Raw genomic sequence first — 15,706 nt, forward strand, 5'->3', positions numbered from 1 at the left:
ATTTTATATATAAACCATCCGTGTTATCCGCCTTCTTATTCAATGTATGATGCTTTCCGTCATCACCAGAGCATTGTGCTTACTCTCCATCAGATCAGCCACATACAGCAGCTCACACGTCCCCTTACTGAGCGATCAACCACTTCATTTTTGTAATTTTTTCGGAGGTGGATTTTAAACCCACCGTTTAGTAAATCTGGAGTTGCTATACTTCTAATGGGAAAAATACTGATGGCGCTTTGATGTGCAATTATATTCTCAATTGTGATTTCTCTGTAGTTGTGGCAGGTATGAGCATAGTAAATCTACAGGATGGAATCCCGCTGGTAAACCGCTGCAAAAGAACTAGGATTTCAATCCCGCTGCTTAGTAAATCTTCCCCTATGTTTCTATAGTTGATTGTGTAAATGTCACTTATGTTTCATGTTTAATTCCAACCCTTCTCTCCTTCCCAAGAGCACAAAACTATTTCCATTACTTCATAGAAATTCTGCTAATTTCATGGTGAGAAGGTAAAAAAAAAATCAAGGTGGAATTCTTATTAATTTCTGAGGCGAGTGGTTTTCTGTTAAGGAAGAAAGTAGGCAGAGGAACTTACATGTGCTCACGTCTATTGAATGTTCACCAGTAATAAGAATCTTTGATCTTGATATCACCTGCAGAAAACGGTAATAGCGTTATAGGACAAGTGTTAATTAAAAATGACACAAAACAGGGACATATTCAGGGTTTGGAGCAAAACAAGAAACAAACAAAAGAGAATTTACCCCTTGGCAAAGCCATGCTGCACTACAGCAGGGCACACTTACAAATCTGTAGAGAGATTTAGAGTTGGGAGGGGTGTGTTCTAGCCAAGCTCTAAATTACAGTATAAAAATAGCGCTGTCCAAGGTACTGTATGTACACGTCAAAGCAAAGGCAGCTGGTACTTACCCTAATAATGTATAATGTTCATTTGCCCCTTCTCCCTTGTCTTACAACATAGCTTTATCTTTGATTCGCTTTGCTTCTAAACAGGTGGTGTCTCCAGAGGTAGAGCTGCACATAAGTTTAATTTTTAAATAGAGGAGCCACACCATCTGCCACCAACTGCCATTTCAAACTGACTCACTGGCAGTTGGTGAGGCTCTCCTACTTTAAATTTGGACTGACCTGCAGCCCCACCTCTGGAGCTGCCCCTGCTCGCAACTCTGAGTCAGCCTTTTTGAAGAGAATGATTGCTGTAATTTGGACATATAGGTTTTATAATAAGTATTAAAGCCAAACTAAAGCTCCTGAAATTATTTATTTCCATGATCATTGGCCTTGACCCATTACTTAACTAATGTTCCTATGATAGCACCAGCAGCTTCCATCACCAAAATCACCAGTTACATAGACGTTCCTCTCCAAGCTCTTCTGATACTCACCATGTGGATGAAATTGGCAGTGGTTTCACCTTCCTTCAGGGAATCTTTGTCAAATGAATATTGAATTTTAAGATCATAAGTATGTCCACATTGCAGCTCTTCTTTGAGACTCTGTATCTGAATAACGCTATTGGTCCGGGAATAGAACCGCGTGATTGAGAAATAGTCATTTGCGTAACTAGGCACTATCCAATTGGAGTCATAGCACTGTTCTGGGTTCTTGTAAATTACCTGGATGGAGTGAAGACAGAGTCATACATTCTCATACAATGGTAAATGCTTAATAGCAGATATCTGGTCCACGCAAGTGAATTGAGAAGGCATACAGGTACAAAAGACACTTTTACAAGATCTCCTCGAACCTTGTTTTATGAGCTGTTCAGTCAAATCACAGACATAGCTATTGTTTTCCAGCCAGTGATCATAATTATTACTTCTGACCCTATCCTATTCATAGTAACATATTCCATTGTTTGTGGGTATTATGACTGCATATGCAGCAATGGCTATATAGCTTGGGCATCTGGTCAGGATTCCAGCAGTCCTGAATACTGACAGCGTGATCCTGACAGTAAGTACAGGGGTTGGGCACTAGGCAGAGGGTTAGGGTTAGGCAGCGGTGAGGGAGGGTATAGGGGGGTAAGGATAAGCTGCAATGGAGGAAAGTTAGGGTTAGCCTGTGGGAGGGGACATTTAGAGTTAGGCTGGGTTATGGGAGGGTTAGGGTTACAATGTAGGATGGGTGGGATCTGTTTGGATTTTTCCCTTTGGGGTGCCTCGGACAGCGCTCTGACGGTTGGCATAGTGACTACCGGGATTTTTAGTTCAACCTATAGCTTATACCCCAAGTTCTACAATGTTTAGTACTTTTTTTCCTGTTTTGTTTGCATGGTTTCGGCATATGTACTTTGTGCAGTTTAATGGGAACAAACCATTTTGATTATACAGTAATCGAAAAATTCTAGGCCACTATGCAAATAGGGCCAGGGCACAAATGAGATGGGACAGTTACAGCTCAAGTAATGTTTTATGGGGAATGGTCTCTTTGAGTAATATTTGCTGCTGCAATCATCCTGCATCCACTCACCTGAATGTTAATTGTTGAATCTGTTAAATTAGATGTTTCAAGATCATACTGAGCGGTGCCATTCCCATCGGTGGTCAGATTCAGAAGAGTCAGTCCTTTAAGATGCAGTTCTACTACTTGGTAAGCTAAAGGCTTTCCAACACTATCTTTTACTAGAATCTGTAGGTTTGTAAAGTATAAATGTAAGATAACTCATGCAAGAGGGAAACAGTAATATAGGTAAGTAGACTGACAGTACATGAAGGTGGGGTGATGTCACAGAACATGGTAAAATAGTTTAGAGGGGGAAAATGTACATAATGCATTAAACAATTTACAAAATGTAAATACACTCAGTGCTTAAAGTGGTCTTGGAGAGGTGGTGGAACTCATTTCCCCACTACCTACCTCACCCCACCCCCTCATTAGGCAGAGCCAGGACCAGTATTAAGGATCCAAAAAAGTGGTGTTGTCTCACAAGGATTGGTGTAGCCATACAATAGTACCCACAATTCCCATTACGCCCCACCGCAGAACAATTTTATTCACATTAAACCGCACGTAGTGCCCCCGATTTATATTACACCACATGGTAGTGCCCGTTATTCACATTACATCAAACATTAGTGCCCCTTATTCACGTTACATCACTCAGTAGTGTCCCTTATACACAATATCCACAGTAGTAGTGCCCCTTACACATAATGCCCACAGTAGTGGTGCTTATATACATAATGCCCACAGCAGTGCCACTTATACAAATCTCTGCATCTGTCACTACAGCAGCTCACTGCCCATGTCCCTCCAGCAGATTCCCTGCCTCTCTGTGCCCCTCCAGTGCCCTCTCAACTTGACTTCAGTCTGTACAGAACCTGCTCTTCTTTGTGGCTTTTCTCCACTTTAGCAGCGGTGATGGCTGCTTGACATTACATACACCGTGCCAGACACAGCTTAGGAGAGTACCAGGAGGGGCAGGCCGCAGGCAGAGGACAATGGAGTTGCCAGGACTCGAGGAAGGGGGAGGTGGCTGCTGCTTGTCAGTGACACTAACGCCGCCCGCATCATCTATTGACAAGGGTGGTGGAGCGGACTTTCCTGTTGAAATTACTGTGCAGGGTCGTGGAACTAGCTCCACCTACATTACAGGTGGTGGAACTCAGTTTCATCCTGTCCCCATCCCCCCACACACACACTTTAACCCCTGACACTCATCTAAAGAGAGCAAGGATATTTCTTAAACAGAACTGTCTCACCTCCACATGATAAGGAAGTCCCTGTTTGTAATATGGCGACATAAGATTCCGATTAAAGGAGGCTGTGGCCAATTGGGAGGTGATACTGATGTATTTGGATTCAGTCGTTTGGACCCCTTTCAGAATAAAAACACATGCAATAGAATAGAAGAAGCAAAAAGAAAGAAAAAAAATAAAATGAGAAAGGTTAATTTGTAGACGGAGGAATACAAACAGTGAGTTGTGTCACATTTACATTAATAGATTCCAAATACACTACATCAGTGTTACCCAAATTGGGAGGAGTACAACGAATTGGTGGTCCAGGACCAAATCAAATTATATACGGTCAATGAAATAGGCAAAACAGCTGGTAGCTAGCAACAAAAAATAAATAAAAGTACAACCTGGCCTGTCCACCACCGCATAGCTGAGCCTAAGGAGGACAGGTAAGCGCAACTTACTTCATTTCGGGTTTTTTTTGTTTTTTTTTTCAATTTTCTCAGTAAGAAACTTTTGACCTAGTGTTGCCATGATACAAAATACTGACACTAGGGCGCAGTGATTCAATAGAGTTTACACAACACTATTTAGGAGACCCTCCTTACCATCCACCCTCCATATACACAGAAACTAGCTTTGTCCTGCAAACTTAAGATGAGGACACAAGCGACTTGGTTCTAACAAGGCAGAAAGAGGGCGCTTACTTTCTACAAATTAGATACAGTACAACATGTTAAAGCAGGGGTGTTGAATTAAAAATCCAAAAAACATACTGTAATGCAAACTAAGGGGCAGATTCAACAACGAGTGATATTCTTGTTATCATTCGATACGAATTATACATGGTGATCCAGTCAATCAGCTCCTGTCATTTATCAAACACGACAGTTAGGAGCTGATTGGCTGGAGCACCAGTTATCATTCACATTAATTGATAACAAGAATATCACTTGTTGTTAAGTCTGCCCCTAAGTAGAGTATAACATGCTTAAACAACCACCACCCAGCCAGATTGTCTCAGTTCCAAAAAAAGAAGGGATTTCCTGTTCAAATAAAAGGACTCATGGACATGACCAGAAAATATCATTTTGATCTGTCCCATGATCAAATGTCTCACAGGGCCTCATAAATAGACCTAATCGACAATATCCTCTCACAAAAAATAAGGGAATGGGCATAATCTTCCATCAAAAAGGAGAGGTCTGACAGTTCATTATAGGGCTAGAAGGCCACAGCTCTCTAACAAGTGTGTCATTGCTGTCCGTGTCTTATGGATTCTCCTTCCAAGGTTATATGTGAACAGAACGAGAACATCTAGACAAATTATTAATTTACCTGTACCCTCCTCTGATACAGTTAACTGCATAGTGAGGGCCATCTGGTTGCCCGACCGATCAAGCTGGAAAGGAGTCAGGTCAAGATCTCCATTAAATGTACCATTGGAGTCCAACTGTAAAGCAGATAACAAAAATCAGACATTAGTGGAGAAAGTGGTCTACCATATGCCATATTGGCACTGCCAAACCACTACATCATGGGTTATTGTGGTATGAGAGAGGACACATCACTGAGGTCTAGCTAAAGTCCCGCACACCACAGCGCTAAATCTGAGCCATTATTCAGAGTTGTTGGCTAACCAAAAAAAAAAGTTAGCAATTGGGAAAAACCATGTGCACTGCAGGTGGAGCAGATGTACCATGTGCAGAGAGATTTAGATTTGGGTGGGGTGTGTCCAAAGTCAAACTGAAATCTAAATGCTAGTGTAAAAATAAAGCAGCCAGTATTTACCCTGCACAGAAACAAAATAACCCACCCAAATCTAACTCTCTCTGCACATATTACATCTGCCCCACCTGCAGTGCAGCATAGTTTTGACCAATTGCCAACTTTTTTGGTTTGCTAACAACTTTGTATAACTCTCCAGATCTCAATTGTCCTCACACTGTCCTTGAGCACTAATTTTCCCAACCCCATTCTCCATCATAGATCTCAGGCATGCTCATGCATACTCCTGTAGGCATGCTGGGATACTGTTAAACCTCGCTCTGTGATCATTCAGTGATCTGTTGCCCGTTTGGATCCCCTTTTGTATACTTGAAAAACAGGGCCCAGATCTTTTGCCATTTGGTTGCTCGGTGTCTAGGAGAAGGTAGCAAAGTGGAACCCAATTGCTGGTACCATCTCATTAACAGAGAGCTTAGCAGTAGAAGGTCAACTCAGCATTCTCACTGTGTATACAGTCACTCTGTGGTATAACAAAACTGACCAGACTAGAACGCATATTCCCACAAAAATAGACAGTGTTTCTATTCCAAACAGCTCATTTACTAAAAGATGATTTTGAGTTCCCCTTAAAAAAAATTGCTAGGTGATGTGAAGTTCTAAAAGTTCTTTTCATAAAAAAAAAAAAAAAAAAAAAAAAAAAAAGTGTTTATACAATATATATTTTTTAATAATAATAATTAATAATAATAATATCATAAACCCAAAGTAGACAAAAATTCTATAAAAGCATTACTATTGGCCAAAACAGGCCACATGCACTGTATTATCTTGCATGACTCTAATCCCAAAGAGAGGCCAACTGTCATCTTCCCACTATTGGAATCTTGCGGGTTTTTGATTCCATATATGTCTGGTGTATCTGTGCCCTCTTCACTCCAGCTGTGGAGACATGTTCATCTCCAGTACGGTCACTATTTTGTCTGGCATGGCGTGGGGCGGGTGCATTGTCTACCATATCTGAAAAAGGGGTGTTCTCTCTATCTGCCGTATCTATCCGTCCATCCAGGGGCTCTGTCCCAGTGTAAAATTAAAATAAGTAAAGTACTGTGACACTGTCGGTCAGACTGCAGTATATTTTGTTCTGCTCATATATATTTCTGACTCATTTGTGCGATGCGGTCGTTGCAGTCAAATGCAGTATGTAATTATTATATATATATATATTTCTGACTTATTTGTGCAACGCTGTTGTTGTACCTCACTTTGTGTTAATAGAAATGGAGGACAAACAACTGAAAAATGAAGAGCTACTTCCTACAACTAGTGCTGAAGCTGTTGCCATTAGTCATGACATTGACAATGCAAGTCCATCAACGTCATCTGCTAAGGACGATACCCAATGGCGTAGATGGCATGTAAAGTCAAAGAAGCAATATTTTACTGTGATAAATAAAAAAAGTCAAATTAGCTGTAGAGAAATGTAAAATTAGCAATATGCCATTCACTACACGAAATAGCAAGGAAAGACAAGAGGGACGGCTGGACAGAATAGGGTTGAAAAGAGCAAGTTGTAGGGTGAAATCAGACGGTTATTGCATACATGTGAATACTGGATCAACTCGGAATCCCGGCACTGGAACACTGACCGCCGGCCTCCCAAAGGTAAGTATCAGGGTCATTGTGGGGGTTAGGGCCTGAAAGCGGGGTTAGGGTTAGGCACTAGAGGGGAAGGCAGTAGCCATAGACCACTCCCTGACTTAGTCCTAGCCTCCACCACAGGTGGGTTATTGTAGGAGACAGGGATTAGGGTTAGGCATTATCATGGTCAGGATGCCAGTAGCACCATCCCAATCACTGGTAACCTGTATCACACCCATGTAAACAGTGTGTGTGTGTGTGTGTGTGTGTGTGTGTGTGTGTGTGTGTGTGTGTGTGTGTGTGTGTGTGTGTGTGTGTGTGTGTGTGTGTGTGTGTGTGTGTGTGTGTGTGTGTAGGGAGGTCACGCTACAATTCTGTGCAAATATAGATCAATAAGTGAGGAACAACTGTCTGTTGGCTCCAAATTACCAATTAAATAAAAGCAGCATGCCAATTCCAGGCCTGCGGTCAATAGTCCTGATGCAGCCCAATTATGCTGTCAACCTGGGTGATGTTAAATGACATGAGTAACCGTGTATGAAATGGGACAATCCTTCTGAAGGCAAACATTCCCCAGTGTGACGGGTCTTACATAGGACATCAGCCAATATGAGACATTAACAATGGTCACAGGTGGAACTTACGTCGCCAGTGTCGTAAGAGCAAATACCATCAGGATTCCTGTTGCAGTTATTTCCTGGGAAAAAATTATTTGGTCGCCTGCACACTCGGACTGTGACTTTTCCCAAGACACCCTGACCATAAGTGTGTCTAGGAAAAAAAACACAAAATAAAAGGTTTAGCATACTGTACAACAAAAGCTTGTCTAGGTTTTATGAACATTGGCCCTCATTCCGAGTTGATCGCTCGCAAGGTGAATTTAGCAGAGTTACACACGCTAAGCCACCGCCTACTGGGAGTGAATCTTAGCATCTTAAAATTGCGACCGAAGTATTCGCAATATTGCGATCACAAACTACTTAGCAGTTTTAGAGTAGCTACACACTTACTCTGCCTGTGCGATCAGTTCAGTGCTTGTCGTTCCTGGTTTGACGTCATAAACACACCCAGCGTTCGCTCAGACACTCCCACCGTTTCTCCGGCCACTCCTGCGTTTTTTCCGGAAACGGTAGCGTTTCCATCCACACACCCCTAAAACGCTGTGTTTCCGCCCAGTAACACCCATTTCCTGTCAATCACACTACGATCGCCGGAGCGAAGAAAAAGCCGTGAGTAAAAATCCTATCTTCTTAGCAAAATTACTTGGCGCAGTCACAGTGCGAACATTGCGCATGCGTACTAAGCGGATTTTCACTGCGATGCGATGAAAAAGAACGAGCGAACGACTCGGAATGAGGGCCATTGTGTGCCAAGTGGTGCAATATACTAGAGAAGCAGTCCAAAAATAAATAATCTCACACTAAAACCAGCCCACAGCTGTATGTTTACCTGTACATAATCAACACCTGCCAGTAACCCATGCCCACCCTGGGGTCCTGGAGACCCTGGTATCATCTGAGCATCTCCTGGACTCCTATCTCCCTCTGCAGAACCAATTCCTTCTGAAATAGCTTCTTTCTCAATAAACTATTATAAATTATATATATATATATATCTCCTATATAATAGCCCAGATCTGTGACTCTATGCTGGCCTGTCCGTAACGCTGGGCGGAGTCAACTGCATCTGCTACCCCATACCCAGTGCCAGCAGCAGTCAGGTGCAAGACCCTACCTTACAGTATAGGAGGTGAGGATGGCCAAAAGCCTCCTCCCCCCCCCCCAATCACCTGTGACAGCGGGCTGTGAAGTGCGCGTCCTGAAAGGGGCGGAGCTACGGTGGCACGATGGGGCGGAGCTACACGGAATAGAGGGGCGGAGCTACACGGGACCAGACAGCTGAACAGTGGTGGAATCAGCATTGCAGTGACGGCCAGCCAGACTTGGTAAGTGGAGGGTGAGAGAGAAATGTGTGTGTGTGTGTGTGTGTGTGTGTGTGTGTGTGTGTGTGTGTGTGTGTGTGTGTGTGTGTGTGTGTGTGTGTGTGTGTGTGTGTGTGTGTGCCACTGCTGGGGGGGGGGGGGGCATTACATGCAAGGACGCTACTACTATAGGGGGGCATTACGTATAAGGACGCTACTACTATAGGGGGGGCATTACGTATAAGGATGCTACTACTATAGGGGGGGCATTACGTATAAGGATGCTACTACTATAGGGGGGCATTACGTATAAGGAGGCTACTAATACTGGGGGGCATTACATATAACTGCTGCTACTACTGGGGGGGCATTATGTATAAGGACACTACTACTATAAGGGGGGTATTACATATAAGAAGGCTACTAATACTGGGGGGCATTACATATAAGGACGCTACTACTGGGGGGACATTATGTATAAGGACGGTGCTTCTACTACTGGGAGGGCATTACATGTAAGGATGCTACTACTACTGGGGTGGCATTACGTATAAGGACGCTACTATTACTGTTGGGGAGCATTACATATAACTGCTGCTACTACTGGGGGGGCATTATGTTTAAGGACACTACTACTATTGGGGGGGCATTACGTATAAAGACACACACAACGCCCCCCCGGCCCACTCCCCCGGTACCCACCCGCGGCGCCTCCAGACACCCTATGCCACCCACCCCTCCACCACCTACATCACCTCCAGACCCCCTCCCCCATCCGCCACACCCTGCATCTGGCTCTCCCCCGGCCGCTGCACCTTTGGATCCCCTATCCCACCCACGCAGCAGGCCCTTCCCAATCCGCATCGCCTACACCATTCGCAACAGCACCACACCCGCCACTCCCCCACCCACGTTACCCCCGCATCCACCCCTCCCCCACCCATGGCGCCCCCTGGACACCTCCCCCATCCACTGCTCACCCGCACCCACCCCTTCCCCATCTGCAGCGCCTTCGGAACCCCTCCTCCATCCGCAACAGCCCTGCAGCTGCCATCCCCCACCTGCGACACCCCTGCTCCTACCCCACCCACAGCGCCTTCATACCCCCACCCCCATCCGCGGTCTCCACTCCCCAAACCCCTTCCTGTTGCAAGGGGCTACGCCCCCTTCACCATCGGACGCCCTTTCATTGTGCAATATTCAAACACTAGCAAAACTAGGAATGCAGGTAATACTCCATATATTGAACCCCAGAAAGGCGTGCAGGGGTTAAGGGGGCGTAGCCCCTTCCGACGGTGTGAAGAGTGCCCGTAGGGCGCGATGAAGCACCTTGTATGTATGCATGTAATTATATATATATATATATATATATATATATATATATATATATATATATATATATATATACATACACACACACACACTTACCTTGTCCCAATAACTGCTTAACTGTTTTTGATATCCCAGTAATGGTCCCTTTGCCACACATTGGTGGCCCCGATAGCCCATGGAGGGAGAAGATGCATAAAAGGATCAGCTGATTGGCTAGAGCAGTAGTTCTCAAATTTGGTCCTCAGGACCCCAAACTGTTCAGATTTTCCAGGCCACCTAGCAGGTGCACAGGTGTACTCATTACTCACTGACACATTTTAAATGATCCACAGGTGGAGCAAATTATTTCACTTGTGTGTCTATGAAGGGACCTGTTTGAGAACCTATGGGCTAGAGCTTGTTTCTCTCCTGCACCACTTCAGAGTCAAAGGTCTCCCAGAAGAGACTACAATTTAGAGATCTTAGCCAAATCCAACTTTATAATAAACTGGAAATCTTTGAGCCCCCACATTTCCGCTCTTGATCACTTACTTGGCAGTTACTTTGTATGGCATACGCTTGTCCAGTATGGTTATAGAATTAGGAGCACCAATTTCCAGACTCATTTTAGGCAACACTGGAACACAATGATGTGATAATGTTAGTATCTTGTAACAAAAGCATTAAATCTGTTTTCAGAAGGTGGTGGGGTTCATGACCAATATGGACAGTTTCTCGGGTGCCAAATCGTCAACATGCATTAGGTTGACAGGTCCAAAAAGTTGACATGACAATGTTCGACACAAGTTTTTTCATTTCATGGGGTCGTATCTTGTACATTTGGAAATATGCGACCCCCATAAGTGCCATTGTAGTGAGTACAAACAATAAAACGTTACTATATTTACATTTTTCATTTTTTTTTTTTTACTTGCAGTTCGCAGATCACCGTGTGGAATCACAGAGCTTTTAGAGGAGGGTGAACACAGTGCACCAAACAGTACAATTTACAGCAGAGTAGAGCGCAGCATACAGCAGTGCATCCCTATACACTGTGACTATAGAGCACAACTCCTTGTGAGTCTGAACACATAATAATAATAATATAGAGCAGAGTCAATACAGCATACAGCAGTGTGCAGTCAGCCCTGGCACTACCCACTCAGCAAAGGGATTCGCCAGGCTGGATAGGTGCTCTCACTGCTCTGCATTCCTTCTGCTGCGCCTGTCTCCCCTGCCGCTGCTGCTCCTGACACAGTGGCGCTGGCAGCATGAAAAGCCTACTCCCGTGACAGCAGCTGTGTGCGGGTCTTGAAGAGGGGGCGGAGCTACACCGGAATGAGGGGCAGGGCTGCACGGGATGAAGGGGGTGGAGCCATGTGGGATCAGGCTGCTGTAAGTGTACAGAGGGAGAGGAAAAACTGTTGGCCAGCCAAACTTAGATAAGTGGGGGGTGAGAGAGGAATATGTGTGTGTATGTGTGTGTGTGTGTGTGTGCACGCATTATGAATGCTACTACTGGAGGGCATTATGTAAAAGGACGCTACTACTGGAGAGCATTATGTATAAGGACGCTAATACTGCAGAGCATTATGTATAAGGACACTACTACTGGAGGGCATTATGTATAAGGACACTACTACTGGAGGGCATTATGTATAAGGACACTACTACTGGAGGGCATTATGTATAAGGACACTACTACTGGAGAGCATTATGTATAAAGATGATACTACTGGGGGGCATTATATATAAGGACAGTACTACTGGGAAGCATTATGTATAAAGATGATACTACTGGGGGGCATTATGTATAAAGAGGATACTACTGGGGGGCATTATATATATAAGGACACTACTACTGGGAAGTATTATGTATAAAGATGATACTACTGGGGGGCATTATGTATAAAGACACTACTACTGGGAAGCATTATGTATAAAGAGGATACTACTGGGGGGCATTATATATATAAGGACACTACTACTGGGAAGTATTATGTATAAAGATTATACTACTGGGGGGCATTATGTATAAAGACACTACTACTGGGAAGCATTATGTATAAAGACACTACTACTGGGAAGCATTATGTATAAAGAGGATACTACTGGGGGGCATTATGTATAAGCAGCACTTCTGTGGGCACTATGTATAAGGATGCCACTACTGTGAGAATTATGTATAAGCAGCACTGCAACACTTCTGTGGGCATTATGTGTCAGAATGCTACTACCGGGAGGCATTATGCATAAAGATGCTACTACTAAGGTCATAATGTATAAGCGGTACTTCTGTGGGCATTATGTATAAGATGTAACTACTGGGGGGCATTATGTAGAATGATGCCACTACTGGGGGGCATTATGTATAATGATGGTACTACTGGGGGCATTATGTATAGTGACGGTACTACTGAAGCACTATGTGTATGAATGGCATATTGGGGCATTATGTATAAGTAGCACTTCTGTGGACATTATGCATAAGCTGCACTACTGCTGAAGGCATAATGTGTATAAGTGGCACTACTACTATGGGCATTCTGTGTATAAGCAGCACTACTACCAAGGGCATTATGTATAAGCAGCACTACTACTAGGGGTATTATGTGTATAAGGGGCACTACTACTGGGGTGATTATGTGTATAAGTGGCATTACTACTATGGTCAGTATACAGTATGTATGATTGGCACTACTGTGTGCATTATGTGTATAAGCTTCGGTACTACTGCGGGCATTATGTGATTAAGCAGCACTACTACGTGCGGTGTAATGTGAACAAAGATTGTGCAATTGTGTGGCGTAATTTGAAATGGGTGGTACTATTGTGCGAGGTCCCTTCCTTGTGAGACCACAACCCTTTTTACGACGCGTTCCAAAGGCATGCGCTGACCGTTTGTGAAGTATGAGAGGGTGCAAATTTATAGTTTGCAGGGGGGGTGCTGAACACCCTAGCACCGGCCCTACATACAGTATACCCCCTACAGCTACACACACTATTATTAATAGTGCCTCCACACTGCCAATACAGCCCCTTGTGAGACTCTGGACACATCAGTTGCAGCAGTGTATCCCCTCGTATACATTTATTTACAGTGTTCCCCTAGCCCTAATTCAAATTCCCCAAGTGTTTTTTTAATGGATCTTAATTCCCTCTATATAGTTTTTTTTTTTTTTTTTACAGCAGCGCTAGCGCAGCACAGAGTTAGCTCAGCATGCCTTTTATAGGATTCAAGTCCAGCAAGAATCTGACGCCAGGACGGTGATGTTCGGCCTCGCGCTTGGATCCGAGTCTGGCAGGAACACCCGTGCCTGATGCTCAGGTGTGTTCGGATCATGGCATTCAGAGCAGTTCTGATTCCATAGAATCTGAACAGTTTATACCTATTTAAAATGGAGCATTAAAAGCTTGCATTGGATTCTGAATGGTAGCCTATGCAGGGTTTGTGGACGTAGTACATTTGGAGGCAGCAGCATTGAGGATAGATTGGAATGGAGTGAGGCATTTGTCAGGAAGGCCAGATCACAGGAGAATACAGTAGTCCAATCTAACGAAGACCAGTGAGTGGGTGAGGGTCTTAGTAGCATCCATGGGGAGAAAATATCTGATCCTGGGAATATTTCTGAGATGGAAACAGCAGGACTGCGAGAGGTACTGAAAGTGTGGTTTGAAGGAGAGGGAGGAGGCAAGGATAATTCCAAGACTAGAGGAGATACAGTAGCTGTGCCACCAATAGATAATGAGATTGTGGGAAGTGAGGTTGTGCAGGTGGGTGGGAAGATGATAGCTCAGTCTTACATAAACAGTAGAGTGAATATAAGTCAGGGTTGTTGGTTCAGGTTTAATGGTTCTAGGATTTCTGCAGTAATTATCCTTCATCATGATTGTCATCTGATGTCATTATTATCCAGATTGCTAAGGGTCCTCTGTGCAGCCCTGGCAGTAGCTTTGCCAGTCTCTCCAGATATATCCGAGGTACTGTAACAGTGTGCAACTGTGAATGTAAAAGTACATCACTGTATACTCATACAAATTCCAGCATAGTACTGGATCTATTTTGTAAATTAACAGAAGAAAATGTGAGACTTTGGAGCTAGTCCTGGAATCACATTGTTTCAAGAGGAAGACAGACTGATTGTTTTTTTTTGACTCCTAGGATATCTCAGATGTCAAAAATACTGACCTATAACAGTAAAACGATGCCCAAATGAGATGATATACCAACCAACTCAAATGTAGGATGATAGCAGTCATACAGTAGTTCTTTGTGACCCATGTCCTTCACCTATCCTGGTGTTAAGCCCTGAACATCCAAAAACTCTGGTTCCAGAAAAGCGCATTTGGTCCCTCACAACCCCTTACCCATCTCTGAGATGGTATTGTAAAATAATTATCCCAATATCATACACCCCTGAAGGTATACTGTAGATTGCTTCAATTAAGTCATATAGATAAGCTTACCATACTCATCAACCATTAACGTCTTAGAAGAGGTTCCACTGTTTGTTCCTTCCACTGTTACTGTGTATTGCCCAGGTTCCTGATCATTGAGTAGTGGGATCTCAATCTTCAGAAAGCCGTTCTCCGTTTTCTGATTATCCCACTGAAACATTCGATTCCCAGCAGAATCCTAAATGCAAGTTGGATACTTATTATTTATTTATTACCAGTTATTTATATAGTCCATTTTGTCCATTCACATCAGTCCCTGCCCCAGTGGAGCTTACAATCTATGTGGGTCATTCCGAGTTGATCGCTCGCTAGCTGTTTTTAGCAGCCGTGCGAACGCATAGTCGCCGCCCATAGGGGAGTGTATTTTAGCTTTGCAAGTATGCGAACGCCTGTGCAGCCGAGCGAGACGAAAAAGTTTTTTTTTAAGTTTCTGATTAGCTCTGGACTTACTTAGCGCTTGCGATCACTTCAGTCTTTTTGGTCCAGGAATTGGCGTCAGACACCTGCCCTGCAAACGCTTGGACATGCCTGCGTTTTTCCAACCACTCCCTGAAAATGGACAGTTGACACCCATAAACGCCTTCTTCCTGTCAATCTTTTTGCGATCGGCTTTGCAAATGGATTCTTCGTTATATCCACCGCCCAGCAACGATCTACTTTGTACCCGTACAACGCACCTGCGCAGTAGTGACCTGATCGCTGAGCTGCGAAAAATGGCAGCGTGCAATCAGGTCGCAAAGACACCCTATATTCCCTACCATACGTACACACTCTAAGGTTAATTTTTGTAGGAAGCCAATTAACCTACCAGTATATTTTTTTGGGATTGTTGGAGGAAACCGGAGCACCTGGAGAAAACCCACACAAGTACGGGGAGAATATACAAACTCCACACAGTTGGCGATGTGTTCGGAATCAAAACCACAACCTCAGTGCTGTGAGG

The 15,706-nt window shown here is 43.9% G+C and overlaps 1 protein-coding gene across 1 annotated transcript in view; it reads right to left on the bottom strand.

Annotated features, from left to right (window-relative positions):
* LOC135056799 (alpha-2-macroglobulin-like) overlaps window positions 1–15,706 on the bottom strand; it is a 59,660-nt gene that overhangs the window by 43,618 nt on the left and 336 nt on the right. The window contains exons 2-9 of the mRNA XM_063962402.1: window positions 14,773–14,941; window positions 10,858–10,942; window positions 7,718–7,844; window positions 5,046–5,160; window positions 3,729–3,844; window positions 2,497–2,655; window positions 1,410–1,640; window positions 599–656 (exon numbers count right to left, since the gene is read on the bottom strand). Of these exons, the coding sequence (XP_063818472.1) occupies window positions 599–656; window positions 1,410–1,640; window positions 2,497–2,655; window positions 3,729–3,844; window positions 5,046–5,160; window positions 7,718–7,844; window positions 10,858–10,942; window positions 14,773–14,923 (1,042 nt within the window). The 5' untranslated portion in view covers window positions 14,924–14,941. The remainder of the gene's footprint in view (window positions 1–598; window positions 657–1,409; window positions 1,641–2,496; window positions 2,656–3,728; window positions 3,845–5,045; window positions 5,161–7,717; window positions 7,845–10,857; window positions 10,943–14,772; window positions 14,942–15,706) is intronic.

Source organism: Pseudophryne corroboree, chromosome 3 (assembly GCF_028390025.1).
Source record: "Pseudophryne corroboree isolate aPseCor3 chromosome 3, aPseCor3.hap2, whole genome shotgun sequence".
Taxonomy (NCBI): Eukaryota; Metazoa; Chordata; class Amphibia; order Anura; family Myobatrachidae; genus Pseudophryne; species Pseudophryne corroboree.